Source organism: Otolemur garnettii, unplaced genomic scaffold, assembly GCF_000181295.1.
Source record: "Otolemur garnettii isolate 467f Iridium unplaced genomic scaffold, OtoGar3 scaffold00024, whole genome shotgun sequence".
NCBI lineage: Eukaryota > Metazoa > Chordata > Mammalia > Primates > Galagidae > Otolemur > Otolemur garnettii.
Genome location: NW_003852419.1, coordinates 4,842,428 through 4,867,372, shown reverse-complemented (window position 1 = coordinate 4,867,372; position 24,945 = coordinate 4,842,428). Strand labels below are relative to the sequence as shown.

General features: G+C 46.8%; 1 protein-coding gene across 1 annotated transcript in view; it reads right to left on the bottom strand.

The window, feature by feature from the left end:
- RHOQ (ras homolog family member Q) overlaps window positions 1–23,522 on the bottom strand; it is a 42,044-nt gene extending 18,522 nt beyond the window's left edge. The window contains exons 1-2 of the mRNA XM_003787888.3: window positions 23,065–23,522; window positions 22,490–22,548 (exon numbers count right to left, since the gene is read on the bottom strand). Coding sequence (XP_003787936.1) covers window positions 22,490–22,548; window positions 23,065–23,206 — 201 coding nt within the window. The 5' untranslated portion in view covers window positions 23,207–23,522. The remainder of the gene's footprint in view (window positions 1–22,489; window positions 22,549–23,064) is intronic.
- Between the last annotated feature and the right edge of the window lie 1,423 nt (window positions 23,523–24,945).

The window sequence follows — 24,945 nt, the reverse complement described above, 5'->3', positions numbered from 1 at the left end:
CCACAACGCCTGGCCATTTTTTGGTTGCAGCCATCATTGTTGTTTGGCGGGCCGGGCTGGGGATTCGAACCCGCCACCTTAGGTGTATATGGCTGGCACCTTAGCCACTTGAGCCACAGGCGCCGAGCCTCATTTCTTTTTATCGTATCCTGCATCAGCAAAATCTGTGCTATAACTACTGTATTGACATTTTGTGACAAGTTATCAGCATTGTTAACTACAGTCATGTAAATGCAACACTGGTCAGTTTTGTAACATGCAAAAATTGAATAATGAGGTATTCAGTGTGTATTTGCCGTATCATTCTAAAGTGTTTTGGTTATTGCAAGGACAGGTGTTACCCCAAATTTTATCTTCATGAGAAAAGATAGTTAAATTTTACAAAGAACAGAATCAGCAATGTGAATTATTGAAAGAAGATTTTTATTGGAATGCAACATTTCTGTGTAATATCAAATTACACAATATGTCAAATCAAATGAATATTTCTCTGAGAAACTAAATATTTCTCCGCAAATTAAAACTCAAACTAATGCTTGGCAAAAAGTCCAAGCATTTAAAAAGAAAAAAAAAGCTAGCTTTTTTAAAAACACTTTTTTTTTGAGACAGAGTCTCTCACTATGTTGCTTTCCTTAGAGTATCATGGCATCACAGCTCACAGCAAGTTCAAACTCTTGGGCTTAAGTGATACTCTTGCCTTAGCCTCCCAAGTAGCTGGGACTACAGGTGCCCGCCACAATGCCCAGCTATTTTTTTTTGTTGTTGTTGTGGGTGTCATTGTTGTTGAGCTGACCCAGGCCGGGTTTGAACCTGCCAGCCTAGGTGTATGTGGCCGGTGCCCTACCCACTGAGCTAAGGGCACCCTCCCAAAAGGAAATTTTGGATATACGTTTTCCCCAACTAGCAAAGGTCACTGAGTGGGATCATATATGTGAATTATTTAAGCTTTTACAGATTTATTAATTGGAGAATACAATGAGCGGCTTCCTGACTTTGAGAATCATGACATCACACTCAAATTAGCATTTTTTTAGCCTTATCTAGCTGAAATCACTAAGGCACCTAAAGAACTACAGTTGGAACTGATTGAGCTCTCAGTAGATAACATTTTAAAGTCATTGTTTGATGGTAAGAAAGCTCGAATATAGAAAAATGCAGTAGAATACTCCTGCCTTTGGCTACATGCTGGAAAAAGGCTTTCTTGCTTTTCAACCACTTATTGTTGTAAATCTACTGTCCAACCACCTAACCTAAAATCAAGATGCCCTTAATGTCACAATGACTGATACCCATCTAGAAGATTAACTGAAACTGTGAACCTCCATGCTGGAAGCAAATATTCAAAAGCTTTCCAACAAAAAGCAGATACAACAAGGTTCTCAAAAAGTTAGTTAACTTTAGATGCTAGTACACGGCAGAGGGTGGGGAAGTGGGGAGCAGAGAGAGAGAAGGAGGGAGGGGGTGGGTGGGGGGGTCACAGTGTGTGACACTGTGGGGGGGGACAAGTTATAAGAGGGACTTTACCTAATGAATGCAAGCAGTGTGACCTGGTTCCTTGGACCCTCAATGAATCCCTAACAACAACAATAAAAGTTAGGGTCGTTAACTTTAATACTAACAGTTTTCATTTTTTGAAATTATTAAGTATACAATGGTTAACAAAATAAGGTACATTTCTACGTATATTCTAATTGAAGTTTCCTGAATGGAGGCTTATTTGATTATAGCTAAATTACCGTGACCTTCCAACAGGAAAAGGTTCCCCATCCCCGAGTTAAGCCATGACTAACAAACCCATGTGGAATCTTAATACTGGAGTCGCACTGTGCCAGCCTAACACACACAGCAGCAATTTGCCATCTGAGGATGAGGAAGGCTTCCCAGCAGGCAAAATCACGTTGGACTCACGAACATATTTGCATAGTACAGATTCTTTAAAAAGTACACACAATTTGAGTGATGAAAATGTTTTGGAAATGGATACACGTACAGCATTGTGAATATACTAAATGTCGATGGATTGTATACTTTAACATGGTTAAATTTACATTGTGTGAATTTTACCTATGCACAGATCCACAAGCATGCAAAGGTGTGGCCTCAGAGGGACACACACACACACACACACACACACACACAGACTTCTCTGAAAATTCAGAGATGCTGCAGGCAGCACAATTACCCTATGGGAAGTCCCTGGAGCCCAAGCCATCAACTCCTCACAGCCTGCATTAATCACCACTGCATACTCCCACACGGAGTATGGGTGGCTCTGTGGCTCATCCTCCTTGCACATGTCTGATGCCCTGCCCTTACCCTGCCTGTCCTGTATAACTTCTCTGCACCTCCTCTGCAGCCCTGGCCTTTTAGTACTATATAAAGTTCGTGGAAGGGCTCTTCTAGGGCCGTGACAAGTAGTCTTGTCACCTCACTGCAGCCTAAGGTCACCATTCAACTGCACAGCCACAGCGGGGTGCCTGTACATGCTTTCTTTTTCTTCAGACAGTCTCAAGCTGTCACCCTGGGTAGAGTGCCGTAGTTTGATAGCCCACAGCAATCTCCAACTAATAGGTTCAAGTGAGCCTCTTGCCTCAGTTTTTCTATTTTTTAGTAGAGACAGGGTCTTGCTGTTGCTCAGGCTGGTCTAGAACCTGTAAGCTCAAGCAATCCACCTGCCTCGCCTTGCTCACGCTTTCAATGAAGACCCTAACTGCTCCCTGGACCTCCGCCATTAGCCTAGGAGGTAGGGTAGCTCTCACCTCACTGATGAGGAAACTGACCTTCCAGATATCTGAGTTAGGCTTTCTAGCTATGTGACCTTAGGCAAGTTTCTTATCTTCTCAGTACTTTCCTTTATCTGTAAAAGGGATTTCTAAAAGACTCTCTCTTAGTGCTGCTGGGAAGATTACAGAGCTAGAGCCTGAGAGGCACTTAGCACGTGTGGAGGCTGCTCACTTACAACCACACCTGTCTCCTAGCCTCCCAATCAGTTTCAGCATATTTAGGGCAGAGTAATTAATAGACAGAAAAGGAGAATTGAGGGTAAAAATCTACTGTGAGAAAAAAACCAGAGAAGTTTTGCTGTGCTGAATAAGCACATGTTTACACAGTAGGCAAGCACTGAAGTTAGAAATTTTATTTAAATACCTAGAAAATAGCTAAGGCAATTTATCTCAAATATATTCCTTAAGAATACACTGGTCAGTGAGACCTGGGAAGGGAAGCCAGCCGAGAGGCACAGGGACTTTGCCTTGGCTGTCAGGCCCTCCCAGCCCCTGGGGCACATAGCCACAGGCAGGTTCAGTGGCTGACTCCGTGGTACTGGCCAGATACACGTGTGCACCAGCATCCTCTGTGTTCCAAGAAGTCCAGCCAATCCAATAGCTGGATTTCAAACTCCAAAGAGCCTGGCTAGGGAGGCACATGTTCACCACTGAAAACCAAGAGCCAGTGAAGCAAAATCAAAGAGAAGCAACTCTGCAGACCAGCAATAATAAAACAAAATATACGAGATAAGCACCAGATAAACGTCCCTCCAGGGTTCAGCACTCATTCGCTTTGTGTATTCTCATAAAACCCTTGCGCAGAGGGGGTGGTTTCAGACCCAGAGGCATGCACCCAAAGCCCTGGTCAAACTGCATAGCTCTTGAGGCTGGCCCTGTGCTGCTTCCCCTAAGTGAGTCCTGTCACAGGGATGGAACAGGGGCCGTCACTCCTTCTCTCCATGGCACTGAGGGCAACAGATAAGCCCAGGCACTGGGTGACATGGTAATAAAACAGCTGGGCTGGTAGGGGTTGGAGTGGGGTGGTTTCAGACCTAGAGGTGTGGACCCTACGACCTGGTCAAATTGTACAGCTCTTAGACTCCCCCTGTGCTATCTACTGACTGAGTCCTATCAGAGCCTGCAGCCCATTGTCGAATTGTATTACATGCTACTGGGAAAATCAAACAACATATATCTCCCTTTAAAGAGCCGCTGGCTTAGTTAAGCAATCAAGTGAGACCCTGGCAGCAGTGGGAAGTCATGAGAACAGAAGCAGAGCTGGTGTCAGAGGGACCCAGCTGATGTCCAGGGCTGCCTCTCAGGGGCCATGTGTGTAAGCTTATACAAGTCATTTCCCTGTCTTTGAGCCTATTTCCCCATCCATTAAAAATAATAATGATAAGGGTAGAGGGAGAGGCAGACATACAACCTCCCTCATCAGGTCATTGCTAGGATTAAATGTAGACACAAGATTAATGATAAGAGCCATGGCGGCTAAGTGCCATGAAAATTCTGAGTGGAGAGAACATGTCCAACCTTGTGGAGTAGAAAAGGCTCTGTGGGAAACTTGTTATTACCTGATGTTCTCCATTAACCTCCCATCAAGGCACCAGTCTCCTGCCAGGAAGACTTAGCAGCTGCCCACCACACCCTTTGAAAGTCCAAACTCTCTAGCCCAGTGTTCAAGGCTGGCCATGCCAGGCAGCAAGCTCTTTTTCCCGCCTTAGATTCAATGGCTTTCCTGAGAACACCTACTCTGCAACCAAAATGAAAACAGGCTGCTCCCACCTGCTGCTGCTCTCCATCCACCCCAACTTCTCCGGTGTGACTCTTTCTGTGCTTTCCCTTGGCTGGAATATCTTGTTCTACCTACGCCTCTTCCTCACCCCAAAACCCACACACACACACACACACAGGCCACCTCCTCACCCAGGGAAACTGTCCAGACACCACTCCCCTACCATTCTAGTGCTGAAAGTGTTTTTTCCCAGTCCTCAATGTCATTGACACTTGAAAATGTAGCTAATACATAAACTATATATATATTATATATATAACCTAGAGTCTGGGGTCTAAAGTGGGATACCCCACTCCCACTCATTTGAGATAAGGCTACATTTCACTAAATTAGTGAAAATTGAATCATAATAGTATGGCAGCATTTTGACTGAATTCAATTTTTACAGAACAAGTCCTTTTAATAAAGGGATTTGTTCTGTGAAGTGTGGAATTGGTAGAGGGGTCACACTTGGGGATGGAGGGCCACATGTGGCCTTAAGGCCACAGGTTCCCCACCACTGGCTGTAGGCATTCCAAGTCACCTAAGACGATGGAGGCACTTGAAAACATCCAAATCTAATCAAGGTGACTGACTGTAACTCAAGAAAGCTATAATCTAATAGAATATGTTTTGGCTTGTCTGAAAAATATGTTAACTGAAAAGACTTGGTCTATACAGACTCTACATAAAGTCTAGCAAAGAAGAAATTGCATAATTAAAATATTAGCGTCTACCTAGCTCTTCCCAGCAGTAAAATGCTGGCCCTGGTAGCCACACAGATCCTGGTCACAAGAAAGCCATGCAGTTCCAGGATCCAGATGAAACAGAAATCTCCTAACAGACATCTAATTCCTTTTGCTTCAAAGCCCAAATGCCAAGCAAGCTCCTTATAAAATCACTTTCCCAGGTACCTGGAGACAGGCATTGAAAAGAATATCCACCACTATAACTTCTTATTTATGTTTTATAACTCTAAAAACAAAAGGAAGACTTCAGTTAATTGCCAGCCAATTTGGCACATACACTCTTCTTTGATCTCTCCAAATCTCACATGTACAGTAATTTTTAAACAAAAACATAAAGCCACAAAAATGAAATAAACAGGAAAGGAAACAATAGCAAAAAAAATTTTAGAAATGAGACCCCAAAAGAACAAGCAGAACCAATTTAGCAGACCCTGCAACAGCAAGGAGGGGACTACCTGGGCATCAGAAGGTTGGGAAGCAGAGGGCCTTGTTCTTATGGAAAGGGATGGAAGGTGGAGCCACACACAAGCGGGTGGACTGGAAATCTCCTTAGGAAGTGGTTTGATCTCAGATCCCCTTCTCTATCAACCCTGGTGAAAAGCAGAAGATGTTTTTTCTCTGGAAAGGGTAGAACAAGGGCTGCCTGGATGAGAGGACACAAGCTCAGGTGAACATATTAAACACACAAAGCCCCAGAGCACACTGCAAATTGAGGATCTCCCCAACCCACTTCCTTTGCTTGCCTCCCAGAACACTGGCCACCCAGCATGAGGCAGGAGAGGGGACTCTTTCCTGGGGACTATGACCAGCCCAAGAGGAAAGACCAACATCTATTGACTTTACAGTTTCCCAAATAAAAAGGCCCCAACAGATCACCCTACAACAATGGTTCTCAATGGGGGGTGGGGTAAGAAAGGGATAGTGTTGATTCAGGGGAATATATGGCAACGTATGGAGTCATTTTTGACTGTCACACTGGAGGAGGCTAATGGCATCTGGTGGAAAGAGGCCTTGATGCTGCCAAACACCCTACAAGGCACAACAAATAGCCCCCACAACAAATGGTCCAGCCCAAAATGTCAACAGTGCTGAAGCTGAGAGACCCAGTCCTTCAGGGAAGACCAGACTTACTCAGCCCCACTCACAAGCAGCCTCTCACATGCATGGTACCTCTCTCAAAATATAAGTAGACATCTGAGAGACCAAAGAGACTATGCAGGGAGCCAAAAACCTCAAAAGACTATTGTCAATATGCTGAAAGAAATTGGAGAAGATATTCCATCAAAAAACAAACCAAGCAAAACCTAGAAGATGCTAAGGAAAAAAAAAGAACATCCAGAGAACAGGAAAGGGCTCTTAAAAATTAAAAATAAAATCCCATTTCAAAACAAGAATAAAGGGGTAGATCATAAACTTGAAATTTCTCCCATATGTAGGAAAAAAAAAAGAAAGTGGGGAAAAAAACCCAAAGAGAACACAAATATAAAAGTGGAAGACTATTCCAGGAACTCCAAAACCCAAATACTATAAGTTCCAGGGTAACAGAAGAGATTGACTGGAACTGAAGAAATCAAAGAAATAAACTAAGAAAATTTCTCAGAATTGAAAGACATGCATTTCCAGATCGAAAGACCTATAGTAGTAGCCAGCTAGACCCTACCCCAAAGCCCATGATTATGAAATTTCAGGAGGTGAAATGGCAGATTCTAAGCTTCCGGAAAGGAAAAATAGTTTCCTGACAATGGATCCAGGATCAGGTTAGCATAGGACTTCTCAATATCATAAACAGAAGCTGAAAAACAATGGAACAATGCCTTAGAAATTATGAAGGAAAAAAATATTTCCAGTCTATTTTCAAATTATCAATCAAGTATGAAGGAAGCATTTTCAAACACACTGGGTATCAAAAACATTGTCTATAATAAAATTTTCCGGATAAACTAATAAAATATACATTCCACCAAGGTGGAACGTACAATAAATCAAGACGACACAAGTTCCCAACAATGATCTAATATAAGAGATAGAAGCAAAGAAAATCCTAATGAAGATGAAGGGAATTCCCAGGATAACAACTGCGTGGCAGGCAAGAGGCGCCAGCCCAGATGGGAGAAGGTTAAAAGGCTCAGGAGAGATGGCTCCAAGAGAAGAAACTGACAGAATATCAGTTGATATGTCTGACTGCATGAAGGGTGATGTAGGGTGAAATAGTCAAGACATACAGTGGAAACTAAGCAAGGGAAGGAAGAAGACAATTATTAACTACAGAGAAACAAAAAGTATACGAGAAGGAAAAAATAATCACAGTACACTGTGTGGCTCAGCTGTAACAACATAGTCATAAAAATATAAACACTGATCAATGGTCAAACTGAAATTACAATACAGCTACTGCGAAAGGGTAGATGGGAAGTAGACAGTATGTGTGAAAGAGAGCTAGAGCCAGAATATCGGATACTAAAATAAACAGCTTAGAGCAGAGAGTGGTTATCTCCGGAGAATGGAAACTGTCTGTCTGTAGGCAGGGCTGTACAACCTCCAGCCCATGGGCCCCATGCTCATTCTGGAAGGACTTTTTTGCTTCTCTGTCGTGTTGGATATCACAAAGTGTATGCATGGACCTTTTTTGTTTTTTGCTAATCAGCTTTCATGAGTGTTTGTGTATTTAATGTGCTATCCAAGACGATTTTCCTTCTTCTGTTGTGCAGCCAAGAAAAAAAAGAAGGTTGGACACCCTGGCGTAGAGGAAGTGGAGAGGGACCTTATAGAATTGCAGACTCTTTAAACTATCTGCATAGATAGCTTTGATTTAAAAATGACTTTTTTTTAAATTGGGAAAAATAAAGTGTAAAGAAATAAATTTCTGTGATTATTCAATATCACTATCTAGAGCCAACCACTTTAACATTTTGATTATTTTGTTCCAATTTTTCCTCTGCATGATATATATATGTGCATTTTCATGCTATATCGTTTTCTTTTTGCAAATGTAATTAGTTAAAATACACACAGTTTTGATTCCTATTTTTTCACACTTACATCATTAGCCTTTTCGCATTTGCTTAAATATTTGTTGAAAGCAGTCTTTAATGGCTGCTATTATTCTAATATACATCAGGCTATGATTTAACAAGTCTTTGTAACTATGCATCAGATGTGTTTATAACTTAACAGTATTATAAATAACACTTTGAAGAATACTGTTTTATGTAAATCACTTGTGAAATCTGAATGTTTTCCAGGCATAAATTCATAGAAGTAGATTACTATTTGGACTCTGACAAATTAACCTCCAACTAGTTGTACCAGTTTCTATTCCCCAAAAGAGCACACAGAGGGTCCACTTTCCTGTCTCCTGGGGATCAATTTTTCCCATCTTATCCAATTTGATAAGTGAACAAAAAGTGGTTATTTGCATGCCTTTGCATAGTGTATTGCCATCAGCTATTTGCTTTCCTTCCTTTGCGAGCTCTTGGTTTCTGTCTGCTGTCCATTTCCCACCAGGACCACGTGGAAGAATAACTCTCGGGCAACATCACTTATATCCTCTCATCTCTTTAGAGTTAACATGTGACCCATGATCTGATGATCCAGAAATGACCCCAATAAAATCATTTCTGAGTCTAGGTGGCCCCCAACACCCTACCAAGCTGGAAGGCTCTAGCCAAGTCACCAGGCAGTTAGCTGGTGACTTTATGACACTTTATGACACTCCTTGTACTTTACCATTTTTGTGCACATCCAATGTTCTCCTTGTGTTTTGGTCAGCTGTATACATCTCCTTCCTACTGGTCTAAACACGCTACAGGGAAAAAATGCTGTCTGATGAATTTTTGTGTTCCTCATCTCACTTACGTTTAATGGATAAGCATATATTTGAATTAAAATATTAGGGTATGGATGGAGGTGGGAAAAAATATGAACAGAGGCACCAAGAGAACAAGAATACTGGAAGGGGAGCGGGGAGACAGCCTCACCCCTACCTGAGGCAGGGAGAAGGCTGAGTGGGAAGGGCCTGAACGGAAGTTCACTTTGTGCCACATAAGCAAAACTGACAAAAAGGACTAAAAAGGAAAGACGATTATTTTAGCCATAAAAATGAATAAAATATTGATTCATTCTACAACATGGATGAACCTTGACAACATTATGCTAAGTGAAAAAAGCCAGACATGAAAGGATGACTATTACCTGGCTCCACTTCCATGAAATGTCCAGAATAAGCTAATCCACAGAAACAGAAAGTTGACTGATTAGTGGCGGCCAGGGGATCAGGGAGAGCAAAGTGGGAGTGGCTGCTAGTGGGTATTGGGTTTCTTTAGGGTGATTAAATTGCTGTGAATTATAGCTTAATTTTAAAAAAAGGAGGAGAATGAAACTTGCACTAGACTATTTATTGCAGCTCACTTTACAATCACCATAATGTGGGAACCCAGGAACAAATTAACAAGCTGTGGCGTAGGTATCCCATGGAATACTATTCAGCCACTAAAAGAGATGGAGATTTTACATCTTTTGTATTAACCTGAATGGAGGTGGGACACATTATTCTTAGTAAAACATCACAAGAACGGAGAAGCAAGAATCCAATGTACTCAATTCTAGTATGAAGGCAGGAGATGAGCTAATACAGTGGGGGGTAGGGGCAATGAGGGACTGGGGAGAGGGAGGAGGGCAGGGGATGGGGTCAGTGTATGGCACACCTCTTGGGGTGGGACACGATTATAAGAGGGACTTTATCTAATACATGCAATCAGTATAACCTAATTTTTTGTACCCTCAATGAAGCCCAAACAATTAAAAAAAATAAAAAGGAAGAAAGAAAGAGAATGAAACTTAGACTTCAAGCAGTTTGGCTGACCAGGAATGTCTCTGAGTAATTATTTTCTTCCTAACACTAGCTTGCTGAGTCACTGATCCTGCCATATTGCCCTATCTGGGCAACAGGAGGCAGGAGACATTCAGGTCTCCCTCCCTGGCAAGGGCCCTCACTGTGTTACTCTGGAGGATCCTACAGGCCTAGCCTTCCTGGAGAACAGTACATACCCACAGCCAATATTTTATCCAAATAGACCTGGGCAGGCTTTTTGCTAATGAGCTGTGTGAGTTAAGAAATGAGTTCCACTGTGCTTAAATGGGCAAGGCATTAAAACCACCACCTATAACACGGTTTTAAAGCCCCTCAATGATGTGTGGACAAGTCAGGACCCACTTTTCCAATCAGCCTGTAAGAAAGCCAGGAAGGAGGTGATGGGGAGTCAAAGGAAAGGTTCTTCCCATGATACTCCTTCCAATAGACGCTCCTGAATCTAACACACACCTAGTTCCTACTGGAGCCCCCACTCCTGTGCCAAATGTCATATGCAGTCCCTCAAAAAGGGAGGGGGCTTACAATGCCCAAGGAGGAGGGGTGGGAGTGAAGATTTACACATGAATGAAATCAAACCAGCTGGGTGGTAGCCTCAAGGACCAACTGACTCAACCGCTCAGGGGCCTCAGCCTCAGAAGGGCTTCTCACTTTCTACAGCCTGGATGAAGAGAAGCCTCTCCTACTGGAAAAAGCCCCTGCCTTCCTCCTCTGTCCCCTCGGGTCCTTTCCCCATCCCTCCAGGGCCTCAGAGGCCACTAGAAACACCTTTGGGTAGTAAGTGTGAACCCAGAATCAATCCGTGGGGGAAGACAGCCCTCTGAAAATTAAACTGGAGCAAATGTAATTTTAATTGAACTGGACGGTTGGAATTAAATGCTCTCTCAGTGGCAGCTCTTAGACGGGGCACACTTTGAAGAAATTCATTTATAATCCCAACTATTATGTCATTTTAAAAAGGATGGTTTTTCTAGGCTGTAACAAGTTCAAAAAAAAGAAAAAATGTTGTAATGGGGGTGGACGAATAGGGGAACAGAGGAAGAGAAGGACCCTGGCACAGACCGCTGAGGTCAGCCAGAGAAGGAAGGACTGCCCCAGATGGCTGAGGAAGACAGTCCTTCCTCTCCCTCCAGGTACACCTTGAGACCTGCCTGGGGAGTGTTAAGATGAAAAGGACGGCATCACCCATCCAATGCTTTGAAACTAATTTAGCACAAAGCAAGTGGCCACCCTTCTCAGGGTAGGGTCTGCCACCACATAGAGCAGTGGTTCTCAACCTGGGGTCGAACGATCCTTTCATAGTGAAGAGAGGATACCTGAGAAGGGTAAAGTCTAGGAGAACAGGTTTTCTCAAGGAGACCACAAGGATACACCTGCAGGGTCCTCTCCAAGGTGACTCAGTTCTTGGGAATTTGTAACTTGGAAATTTCCAAGTTCTGTGAAATCCTGTAGTTCTGTGGGGGCTGGAATAGCGTCTCCAGCTTGATTCAAACTGGCCAATGAGAGGGGTGCCTATGGGGTAGAATTTTTTGACTGTCAATAAAAAGGGAAAGACCAAGCCCATAAAGAGCGGCCATTTGGAATTCTTGTAAGCTCCCGGCTGGTGAATAAAGCCCTTCCTCTTATACATCTGGTGTTTGGGTGCTCTTTCTCCGTTGGGCCTTGTCTTCCCGCAACAATAGGGGGAATTTTGTATCATATCAGATATTTACATTATAATTCATAACAATAGCAAAATTACAGTTATGAAGTAGCAACGAAATTAATTTTAAGGTTGGGGGTCACCACAACATGAGGAACTGTATTAAAGGGTCATGGTATTAGGAAGGTTGAGAACCACTGACATAGAGGGCTAGTTTCAGCCATGGTCAACAGAGCCCAGTCCAGGTCTCCTATTGGTCTAGCTGTTTAAAGCGAGGGAAAAGAAATGGTTTGGCACTTAGGCTTCAGCAAGAAACATCTGAGGAGCCTACTGGGCCTACAGCCCTAGGCCAGACAGCACTCAACTGGAGCCAAGGGTGCCTTATAAGTTCTGCTTCCATTTTCTCCCAGTAGTGCCTTGGCCCAGCTCCACCAGGCAAGCTGGGTAGGCAGCACTGGTGGCTGAATGATTCAGTTCATTCCAATAACTGTGGAGAGTCCCAACCATGTGTAAAGAACTAGGAATGAGGGTGTATGGGGGTGTTAAAAAATGAATCAGTCATGTTGCCTGCATTTCGGGAACAGTGTGTGAGGTGGGGGTGCATGAGTGTGATGGGGCGTAGGGGGTGAAGGTGGCTTGCTAAGTAAGAGATGGTACGTAAGGACATAAAAAGTCATTAACTCAGTGGCTCTGACATTTAGCCTGCATCAGAGTCACCTACAGGACTTTTATAACAGGGATTTCTTAGAGTTTCTTATTCAGGAGATCTAGAGTAGAGTCTAAGAACTTGGATTTCTGACTAGTTTCCAGGAGATACATGTTGGTTCAAAGACCACACTTTGAGAACCAGTGCCATTATTCAAACCCTGGTTGAGCACTTTCTCCACCTAAAAACAACCTGGAGAACCCCTTACTCAATTCAGTTCTTATTTGCACTTTGCCTCTTTGGAAGGACAAACCTGGCCTCCTCTGTGTCCCCAGTAAATAGGCCCTGGCTCCCTTCCTACCAGTTACATAGGACTAGCCCTCCACTGCGCTATGGGCACCTGGGCAGGGCTGTGCCTGACCTACCTCGTAAGCCCTGCCCTGGCACAGGCCTGGCCCAGACCTGGTGCTCTGGGAACATATGCTTGCTGACTGAGTAAATGTTCTCACTGATAGTCACAATGCTAAGTAGCCCAGGCAGGAGGATGAGGAAGCCCCCTCATATGGAGTGCCAATGGGGATGGCCCAGGAAGGCGAACCAGGCAGAGATGTTTTGGGGTATATTCAGGGAATATTTGGATGAAATCTGAGGAGTCAGTTTTGCCCTAAATAAGGAAACTCTTTTTTTCTTTTTGCAGTTTTGGCAGGGGCAGGGCTTGAACCCGTGACCCCTAGTACATGGGGCCGGCGCCCTACTCCTTGAGCCACAGGTGCCACCCAATAAGGAAACTCTTAAAAGGAGAAAAGAAAGGTCTGGGGTAACCCCCAGGGACATTCATAGGCTGAAGCTGCCCTACCCGGCAGCTCCCCAAACACAAGCTGATGTTAAGTCCAGGCTGGCGGGCAGAACAGGGCAGACAGAGTCCAAAGGAGCAGGGGGCAGACACTGCCTCCTGGGCTTGAGGAAAGTCAGCTGGCAGCTCAACATGGGACATTTCCCCATTCCTCTGTCCTGACAAGAGGCCACAGCAGTAGGCAAATGGCACGAGCTTCCTCCATACACTCACGAACAGTGAGGCCACCAATGACACCCCAGGCATGCATGGTGATTTATGGACAAATTAACAAAACATCCTTAACTTCACAGGGCGGGCAAATGGCTCTTTATGGGAGCCATTTAGCAGCACCCCCTACACATCCCACTATAGACATTGTTATATCAACTCTTCTGTCTACAAAAGCAATATGCCTGGAATGTACTTTTTATATGAAATACTCAACAATGGAATGTAAAGGAAGCATTTAGCATGGTCAAGCTGATTAGCAAGGGTAATTTAACATCAAGGACTTGGAGTCTGACAGCCTGCCCAGTAAGTGTGGCTTTTGCCTTTTACCAACTGTGTGGCCTGGAGCAAGTCATTTAACCTCCCACAATCTGTGAAATGAGGCAAAGGCTGCTGACTTCCGTTACTCACAAAGCAGCTGAGAGGTCTCAAGGAGGTACCAGATGCAGCAACATGCTTTGCACTCTGCAAAAATGCCATTTGATGATGAGTGGGTCTCTCTTAAGCCCCAAAGTCTGCCCTGAGCCCAGGGAGAACTGGCAAATCTGGGAATATAAAGAGGTGGCTGGTTCACTATTCCTGCCCATCCCTTGACAAGAAACAGTGACAGCAGTAAAGGATCCTTCTGCCACTTTCTTTTCTTTCTATTAAAATCAACAAGCAATAAGGCATCAGATTAATAACTCTGTAATTACTAAGTTGTCAGTCACAGGGTGCAAAACTCCATAATTTAGTTAGCAACCCTACTGCACATATTGACACTGATAGCAGGGCTCTAGGATCCATAAAAAGACACCTTTGGGCCACCCTCCACGCCTGCCCTCCGCACCCCGAATAGGAGCCCTCTGCCTGCATGACCTCATTTAGTCCAATGCTCCCCAAACCTTTACTTCATGGCACACAGAGAAATTGTGATGGTCGGGGTGGAGGAGTGTGGGGAAGAGGAGTTAAATTAGCCACGAGGTGCCGGATTGTTTTGAATAACTAGGATTAAGCCGGCAGGTACCACGTGTTCCTAAGAAATCGTCATTAATGTTTAATTTGCAACCGCTGTTGTTTTGGCTACTATGTAAGACCCCCCAAGGTGGTCTGCCTATGGGGGAAAAAAAGATCTTTATGCTGGCCTGTCTGCTCCCAGGAGCTCCCCATGCCTGATCATTGGCCACCAAAAGTTAAATAAAGGGCATGTCACAGCTACTTTGACATCTTTGGTTCTTTTTCCATTTGTCCGAATCCAAGGAGAACCTTTTTAGCCTCAACCATTGGCACTACAGAGACCCATAGGTAAATGACAAAGGTGGGATTGCCCAAGCTATCCCAGCCCCCACCCGGCTGCCCTGAAGACTGAGGAAATTCCTTATGTGGAAGTTGGGAAGTTCTGATTTGATCCAACAACCTTATGACAAGATATCATAATCCTGTTTCAGAGACAAGGAAATTGATGCTTTATGACAGTGGTTCTCAACCTTCCTAATGCCACGACCCTATAATACAATTCCTCATGTTGTGGTGACCCCCCAACCATAAAATTATTTTCGTTGCTGTTTCATAACTGTAATTTTGCTACTGTTATGAATCATAATGTAAATATCTGATATGCAGGATGTATTTTCATTGTTACAAAGGGGCCAAGACCCACAGGTTGAGAACTGCTGCTTTATGAGGTCCAGGCTCCTGCTGGGAAGTGCCAAAGCTGGGGCTGGACACTGGCAGCCCAAGGTGGGGACCCGTACTGGTAACCTGTACTCTACCCCGTCCATCTCTTCCTGCAAACCCAGATCTTCTGAAAAGCTCCTCCTTGCCACCTCTTCCTGTTAGGAACCCTGCAGCACTGAATTTCACATGCCAACCTTTCCCAGTGGTGTAGTGATCCGCCTTCCTTCTCCCGCAGCCCAGGTGCTGGCTCAACACCAGGTAAATAGAGCCAGTGTGGAGCCTTCCAAAGCAGGCCTAGGCCATGACTCTGGGCTACTGGTGATTGAGCACCAGGCCATATGGAGTAAGTACATACATAACCTCTAGTCCCTACAGCTACACTTTACGGTGGAAATATTTTCCCATTTTACACAGAAGGAGGAGAGACTCACAGGGGTAAACTGGCTGTCTGGCGGTCTCATAGCTATTAAGAGGCAAGGCTAAGATTCAAAGTTGATCTGGAGAATCCAAAACCCATAGGCACTAAGCCCCTACCCCTGCGCTGGGACAAAACTGGTGATCTGATCCATACCAGCATGCCAGTTACTCCCATGGCCCTTGGAGACTTCCACTGTATTAATGAAGCCTGTACTGGGAAAGGGGTTGTGTCTGAACCTTAGCCTTTGGTTAACCATTTAGCAGAAATAAAATGACAGCCGAATCAGAATCAATTCCTTGAAAGACATGCATGCCTGCCATGAACTAGGCACTGGGCTGAGCTCCAGAAATGTGGATGAAAGACAGACACAACCAACCCTCATTCTTATAGACAGCAAGAACTGACCAGGGGGTACTGGCAGGCTGTGGGGCCAGATAAGTCTACCCTGGGAGCTGGGAGACCTGAGAGCTCCCAGTGGCCTGGCCGCCCTGCAGGCAATGCGGCTTGGGCAAGAAATTGAAAGAGGAACAGCAAATTGCTGAGGGCAAAGAAAGCTGCTCTCTGCCACAAGGGTACCAAATTAGGGCCCCTCAGAGCAAAAGGAAATTCAGACTCTGAGGGTCACACATTCCAATTGTTAAAAGCTAAAGCCAGGTGTGGTCTTCTGACCCCGTTTCCACTTCCTCCTCCTAACTGCATCGCCACTCTGTTTCTGAGGCCTCTTGCTAGTCCCCAAGCTGCCAACACATGTGCCCTTGCTGGAAACTGACACCCCCATGGAGAGCTGCTGTGTTTGTTTTAATACCACTAGATCCCATCTCTGGAAACCCCAAATTCCACAACAAAACCACAAAAGCCCATTTCTCCACAAGCCCTCTGGTCCATGAGGTTTAAAGCAAAGCTTCCCCACTTTTTCATTCCATAGTACCCACAGCAACTGCCAAGATAATATAGACCTGGCCCCCTTGAGGCCAGTCACTCCCGCAGGCTCCCAGGAGATAGCATCAGGGTACAGTATGCTCAGGAGATAGCATCAGGGTACAGCTCTGCTCAGGAGATAGCATCCCGGTAACACTTGTGCCTGATCCACCTATGGGGAAGCTTTGTTTCAAACAGTGGAAATGTCACCGAACCCCAGGAGAATCATGGCAATGTGGAGAGGCCCAAGAGATCAAAGGCCAAGAGGGGGTGAGGTATAGGTGAGGCACAAACAGAGACCAATCAGAGCTTCAGGGACTGCCCTCCCCAAGGTCCCTGCCTGCCAGCCTGCAGTCTCAGCTGGCATAACCCAAACTCACATCAGAGCCCGAAGCCGGGGAACATGGCATTTGGTGACAGCAAAGGCTCTGGAGTGAACAAGGGCCATCTACCTTCCCAACGCAGAAGAGGAAACCAGCAATCCTGTGTGATGTGGCGCAGCCTGGAGATATAAATAGCTTCTAAAAAGGTTAACAGAATGCACAGATGACAAATCTACAGTGGGTTACTAAGGGAAACCAGGATGCTGAGCGCCAGCATCTCACCTGTTGCGGCTGATGTCTAGAAGAAACCCCGTGGCTCCTCAGGGATAGAGCATGGCGCTGCAGGAAGCTGGCGCCTGGTGTTGCCAGTGGGCATTTCCTAAGGCTACTGATGCTCCCTGCAAGCCACCTCCAAAGAAGAAAACCCCTTCCCCCAGTCACATGCCTGGTTCCTTTAAGGCTATTCACTTCTAGTTTCCTCATCTGGGTGTTCCACAGATGCCCTGCCTTAAGGTTGAAGAGGCTGGTTAGTGGCAATACCCTCACCCTGTATGCTTCCCCTTCTTCTAGTACCGGGCCCTTGAGTACTGCCCCATGAAACACAGAAGGTGGGGCTCGGCTGGGCATGCCTAGGGTGGAGATTCCCTTCTGTAGGGGAAGTGCCTCCCAGGTCACCCAGCGGGCTTGCAGGGCAGCCACAGCTGCTAGGTTATGTCAAGTGTGAAACAAATCTCACTTGCCATTGAAAAAGTAACCCCAGGAGACACCGGAGTAAAGAGTATTTGTAGTTCTCTTAGATGTGTCCCTGAAGTTATATGTTTAAGTTAATGGACATGGCAACAGTACACCAAAAGCATACATGTGGACCGCCACACACTGATACTGTGGCTAAATCTGGAACTCTAGGGATCCCAAACTCACCCCCCACACATATCCTCCTCAGTGGATATTCTGGGACCCATATAAACTGGGCTCTAGTCCTTCCCTCCTCAGGGTATCAAGTTCTGCCTTCCTGCCAAGGATTAAGGGATCAGCCGAGAGCCCACAGCTAGAGAGCAGCCTGCCAGGCAGCTCCCCACCAACTTGTGCCGACAGCAGGAGAGCTCTTCCCTCTTCCCCTTCGCACCACACAGTGCAGAGGCAGTAGGAAAAATCTCATCTCCTGTTCCTGCCTGAGCAGACAAGGGGCTGCTGCGGAGCCTGCACTGAAGTCCTGAAAGCTGGGCTAGAAAGGAGAAGCTCCACACAGGCCCAGGCAGGAAGCCAACTCTCCCCACCAACACACACACACACACACAGACACGCGAGCGCCCCCCCTCCAGTGAGGAGGAAGGAGGCCCAGCTGTCAACTTCCACTCCAAAATGCTTGGCAATCACACTGCTCCTGGACCACCCATGGGCTTGGCTAACAAAGGGAGGGAAGGCTTCCCTTTGGCAACACTGCTGGTGCTAGTGAGTGTGCTGGGGGTGTTGGGGGATGTCCCTAGGCAGAGCACATGATGGGGACTGACGTCCAACACTCTCACTCCAATTCTCTCTCTCTCTAGAGGTCAAGTGGACAGCAGCTTGCTCTAGAAGGCCAAAGGTCATCTACAACAATCATCCCATGACTGGTAGATTCCCAAATATGTAAATTGGACAAATAATGCCTGCAGCTTTGAACTTCACTGGGAAGGAGGCCAAGAGTGAGAAAGCAGGCTTTAGGTTCCAACCAGAGGGAGGCACCCTTGCAGTTATTCAAATACAGTGAGTACCCACATGCACGAACAAACATTCTGGGCAGAAGGCAACTGCTTTCCAAAGCTGTAAGCTTCCTCCTCATCACATCTTACCTCTCTGAAACGAGAACCAACTGAATGCTACATACCCTGCATGCTTCTCAAATTCTGCACAGAACTCTGAGCTACTTCTTTTTTATCAAGTGGAGATGCAGGCTCTGGTTAAGACAGAAAGCCATCTGACAGAACAGGGCATTGATGGCAGGGAACACTTGGCTTGGGCCCATGGGTCCAACAATGGCAACTGGGGGAATTTATAAAGAGCAAGACTGGCTCCAGACCTCTGTCATAAAGGTCCTAAGATCTAGCATTCTAGCAGAATTTCTATCAACACCAGGCATGCTACACTGTCCTTTGTCATCTCTGACTCCTCCTCATAAAACTGCCCATAGTGAAGTACAATAATTTCTTGTAATAATTATTACAGACTTATCAAGCATGAAGAAGTATCAGCTGCTTTTACGTATGTTAAAGAATTTCAGCCAGCCTGCGACCTTACATTATAAATTCTAATTATATACATTTTTACTAGATCACAAAGAAGGTAGATAATCTAGCCAGAATCACATGATTAGGGCAGCAAGGTAGAGATCTGAGCGCCAGCCTATATAGTTCCAAGGCCTGTGGGCCTTTCTCTGTCGCATTATCAGGCTTAAGAATTTTTACATATTTGTATGAGTATGTATTCATTTATTTATCATTATTGTTGTAAGATGAATCTGATATGGATTAATAGAGGCACAGGGTCCTAATAAAGACCAAGTGCACAAGAATCTCCTACACAACACATGTGAACAGGCATCTGAGCCAGACACTTCTACCTATGCTGACATCAGCAGTGGTAGATCACCATCTTAGATTTATTCATTTGCACTCTTCAGGTGCTTAACAGTAGGTACAAGGTATATGGTGAGCACTTATCATTTGGTCTCATTAGTAATAATCCCTCAACTGCTGAAAGATGAAATATTACTAAGTTTGGCCACACATGGTGCTCATGCCTGTAATCCCAGGACTTTGGGAGGCCAAGGTAGGAGGGTCACTTGAGGCCAAGAATTCAAGAACAGCTTGGGTGATATACAATACCCATGTCTCTACAAAAAAATTAAAATATTAGCCAGGCATGATGGTGCATGCCTACAGTACCAGCTACTTGGGAGGCTGAGCCAGGAGGATTACTTGAGCACACGAGGAAGCTGTAGTGAGCTCTGATGATACCATTGCACTCTAGCCTGGGCAACAGAGCAAGACACAATGTCTAAGAAAAAGAGACCAAAAAAAAAATCACTTACTTTGATCCAAAAATAAAAGTCTTAGATGCTAGGAGAAACACCAATGGGGCCTAACATACATCTTGACCAATAGAGTAGGAGTCACACCACTGGGAAAAAGAATAGTACTTGAGACTTACTAATATGTTGGTCTTGCTTGGTATATACCTATGATCCTCCACCAGAAAGGGTAATTATGATGATACATGGAAAGCATTTTGTGAGTAGATTCTACTGCAGGTAACTCTTTTGACCTAAGTTCTCTCCTCTGTAGAGGTTACATACAACATGCACTCAGAGAACGGCTATGAAAATTTCAGGTTCATCTATGGCAGTGGTTCTCAACCTGTGGGTGGTGACCCATTTGTAACAATGCAAATAGATCAGGCATTAGGAAGGTTGAGAACCACTGGTCTATGGGCATGTAAACAATCCAATTAACCCACTGGCAGCTCAGCATTCCCATGGCTTCCTGTGTGTATAACCACCTCTACTGACAGGAGATTCAGACTCTCATCCTCATCCCAGCAACACCCCCAAGTACCTCAGGCAAAATAACCTAGCTTTTCTAAACCTGTATCCTCATCTGCAAAAATGGAATACTACCTATCTCATGGGGTTATTTTATGTTGTAAATAATATTTGCGTGTGGCTTCCCCATGCCTGATATGTAGAAAGAACTCAGTAAATATCAGTAAAGTTTAAATGTGCTCAGAACAGCTCTGACTTATACATGTCCTATTGAATAGGAACTGGGGTCAAACTTATCACAGTGACAAGCAAAGGAGCTAAAGGAAGGAGAGGAGTGAGAGAAGTTAAAATAGAGGCAATTTTTAAAAACCTCCCTCTTTTTAATCACTAATGTTAACCTCTTGTTGATCAATGTACTACTTAAAAGTCAGTCTCATTTGATTGTGTGAGTTCTGTCTTCTGCTCTTCATTTGCTGTGATGAATAGTAATTAGAGGGCAGGCAACCAGAAGGGGCTCAAGAAAGCTGAGAACTGACCATACTGACCTGGGCCAGTCTGGTAAGAGGCAGTGACCTCAGGCACCTTGAAGTGCCAGCAAGCCTCTACCTTCAAATGTTCCTCTAACTTAATAGTTTAGAAACCAGAGATCACCATTAAGTAAATAATCTTCCCTACCAACAAGACATTTTTCAGAATTCAACCTAGACTCTTAACAATTCAGAAATCCAAGTGTAGACAAGCTAAATAGAACAATATTCCCTTTATCAGGCATTTGGTGTGTGAAGCATTTGGCATACAATATCTGCCTCTGAAGATGGTCTTGGTTTTTTTTTTTTAAGACAAGGTCTCACTCTGTTGCCCTGGTTAAAGTACAGTAGCATCATCATAGCTCATTGCAACTTCAAATTCATGAGTTTAAGTGATCTTCTTGCCTCAGCCTCCCAAGTAGCTGGGGCTACAGGTGCATGCCACAACTGACTAATTTTTTCTATTTTTTATAGAGATTGGGGTCTTTCTCTTGTTTAGGCTAGTCTCAAACTTCTAATCTCAAGCAATCCTCTTGCCTTGGTCTTCCAGAGTGCTAAAATTACACAGGTGAGAGCCACTGTGCCCAGCCCATTTCACAGGTAAGGAAACTCTTATTACTGAACTTCTCTCAAAGACCCTCTCTAATCCCTTCAGCTGCTCCTTTAAGCCTTTTGGGTCCCTTAGGACTGCAATCTGCATAACGTGCAAACTTCTACCTAAGTCCTCAAGTCTAATCACAGCTCTTTATTCTACAAATTTCATCACACACAATCATCTTAGGCCCAGAGCAAAACTGCATCTGGAAAGAGGTTGAAGCTGGGACAGTAAGACAATGAGAAGATCTAATCCTTTAGGAACACAGCCTGGTGACCACTGATTTGCAAACACTAGCAGGAGGCTGCACAGAGAAGTGTACATTTTCTTTCTGCACAATAATCTCTCCCAGAGAAAATCCAGACAAAGTCACCTGGCCTTTTTGGGGGTGGGGGAATCCTCTTCCTTCAAGATTCACACTCAACTCCTAACCCTTCCTTCCCCATATCCACCCCAGGGAGCGACTAGATGGTTGTTGTTTCTTGTCTTTTTTCCCTGTGGTCCTCTGGTAACACCACAAATGATGTTTTCAGAGACTGGAGTCCCAGAGTGCAATGATGTTGTAATAAACATAACCAGGACCAAATGCCTTCCCATCATATTAGATGATGCCATTTCCCACCAATCAGGCTCCTCGGGCAGGCAGACCACTCACCAATGAGGGACCAGACAGAGGCTGTGAGGGGGAGACCTGGTCATCAGCAACTAAAAATAAGGGCGCTTCATGATTGGTTGCTGCCACTTTGCAACAGGAGTTGGGACCCATACACCAGGCACCACACAGGACCACAGGCAAAAACTTTCCCGGCCCAGGGGTTCACCTAGGTGGGCTGGTCTGGGTTGGCTGGTTTGTTTTGTTTTCCTAATTTGCTGACTTGATAAAAGGAATAAAGACCTAATCCAGAGGGAGCCCCTTAGAGAAACATCCTCCCACCTAGACACCTCAGTTTTCCAGAAGCCCTTTGCAGCCACACAGAATTGGGGAAAGGGAAGGGGGTGCCAGCCAGAGGCCAAGACACTCACCTGTCCGGCCGTGTCATAGAGTCCCAGGAGGTACTGCTTGCCCCCCACGGTGACGCTGACTGCAAGGACAGAAGTGGGGGCGGGGAGAGAAGCTCACAATGACCTGCACTCCGGGGCAATTTCGCTCCCCACCAGGACCCTCCTCTCTTAACCCTGCTGGAGGGGAATGTCACCCCTTTTCCCCTTGAGCCCAGCTCACCGCGAAGTGACATGGGGTCGGTGTGTGATGTGGTCCCAGTTGTCCACCCCAGGTCCCGTACCCACTTCTCTCCCGGGCCTCCCAAATGTTTCCCCCAGGGGCTTGGGGAAATAGGGGAGGAGGCTACGGAAGGTCACTGAGGTCGGCCCAGGGCGCTCAGTAGGGGCGGGGAGGGGGTAGAAGAAGGAGGAGGTGGATCCGAGGCAAAAGAGTGCCAGAAGCAAAGCCGCGGGGGTGGGGCCCGCCGCCAGGCAGAGGGCGCGGCGGGGGAGGGGAGGGAAGCACGCTCAGGGGAGGTAGCGAGGGGGTCCGCCAAAGTTGCTCTAAAGTTCCCGGCCCGGGGAGCGGCCCCTTAGTCAGCAGTTCCAAGGCTTACCTGCGTAGTGGTCGAAGACGGTGGGCACGTACTCCTCCGGGAAGGCGTCGTTGGCATAGCTCATGAGTAGGCACGTCTTGCCCACCGCCCCGTCGCCGACCACCACGCACTTGAGCATCAGCGCGCCGGGCCCGTGAGCCATGCTGCGGCCGGCCGGCCTCCGGGCATGGTCCCCCCGGAGCCCCCGCCCCGGCCCCGGGCTCAGCCCCAGCCCGCCGGGGGGGTCCGCCGCCGTCGCCGCCGCTCAGCGCAGCACGGCCGTCCCCCCGGCCCCATGCAGCGGCTCCCCTCGCAGGAGGGGAGGAGGCGGCGGGCCCGGGGCGCTGCCGCCGCCTCGGTCGCTGCCCGGATCCCCGCCCCGGCCCCAGTAGCAGTGCCCGTCCGGTGCCCCCGCCGCTCGGCGCCCGCGCCCTCTCCCCGGCCCGGCCTCCCCAGGAGGATCCGCCGGATCATAAGACTGTCCGGCCTCGGGGGAGACTGCAACTTTGGGGAGGGCAGCGGAGGGGAGGGGCCAGGCGGCTCTCCCCGCCCCGCGCCGGCCGGGCCCCCTCCCGGCTGGGCCCCGCGGAGGGCGGACCCAGGCGCCTCCCCCCAGCGCGGCCGCCCGCCCCGCGCCCGCTCAGCACCCCCGCTCCGCGCCCTGCCAGCCGCCGCTGAGCGTCCCTGCCCGCCCGCCCGCCCTAGCTCGACTCCCGGTGAGGGCGGTGCGGAGGGGGCGAGAGGGAGGAGCCGAGAAGGAGGGAGGGGGAGGAAGGTGAGGCTGGGGGAGGGGGCTGAGGGCTCCTCGCGAAAGTGCCCGCAGCGCCCGGAAGCGTCCACAGGCCCAGATGCTGGGAGAAGACTAGGAGGCCCTTTGGGGAACCACGACGACTTGAACGATGACGCAATAGTCATGCAAAATTATACATATATATTTAAACTCCACCCAGAAAGCAAAAGCCATCCTATCGGCCTCTAAGTGCACAACGGAACTAGAAATCAGGAAGAAAGGCCAAGAGGGTTTTTAAAAGATCGTTTTTTAATTTAAAAGGCGCGCAGGATGATGGAGGAAGGGTGATGGTGGTCCTTGAGGTGGATAGCAGGGACTCCTGGCGTATTGTTTGGTTCCCTGAACCACCACCCCGCGCCTTTCACAGCAAGCGCTTGAATCATTTACTATGAAACTGGTGACTAAAGCATCCCCCCAGCCAGCCAGAAAAGGGAGACCCCCATCGGCTCTGGGCCACGCAAATGTACCTGTGCTCCCCCTGGAGGCGACATTCTCCGAGGCCCCCTTTCCGTCCCCAGTGTCCCTGGAAGGTATTCGGTTGTAATCCCAGAGAACTGATACACACTCGCGCTCTAAAAGGTGGCAACCCCTGCCCCTCTATCTGGTAAAGCGTGGAGACACACGTCTGGCCAGGTCCTGTTCACTGGCCAAGAGCGTAGCTTTGAACACTGGGCGCTGGGGCAGGGGTGCGCACCACGCTGACACCGCTCCCCTCCCCCAGCTTGCTGACGGGAGATAAATGGCTTCCTTTAATCGATTCACAGCGTTAGATAAAAGCTGTGCTGAGAGGCAGCGCGGAGGTCAGAGGACCATCTCCCTTAGGTTGCAGGTGAGTAGTAAGCTGAGACATCGGAGGTGAGGTGGTTATTTTAGACGCTTCCAGCTACTCCCAGCGCTCGAGGACTTGGGGCACACTTTGGAAAATTCTCACTCTTACATTCACATTCCTCACTTTCCCGGACTGGAGTCAAACCCGGAATCGACTTCCTCTCTCCAAGGAAGACTTCAGGAATTATTTCCAGTTCCTGGCAGATTAACGTTGATCATCACCCCAGGCCCCGCCCTTTGGCCTTTGTGTCTGAGCGTGAGTGTTAGCATTGTGGCTGCTTTAG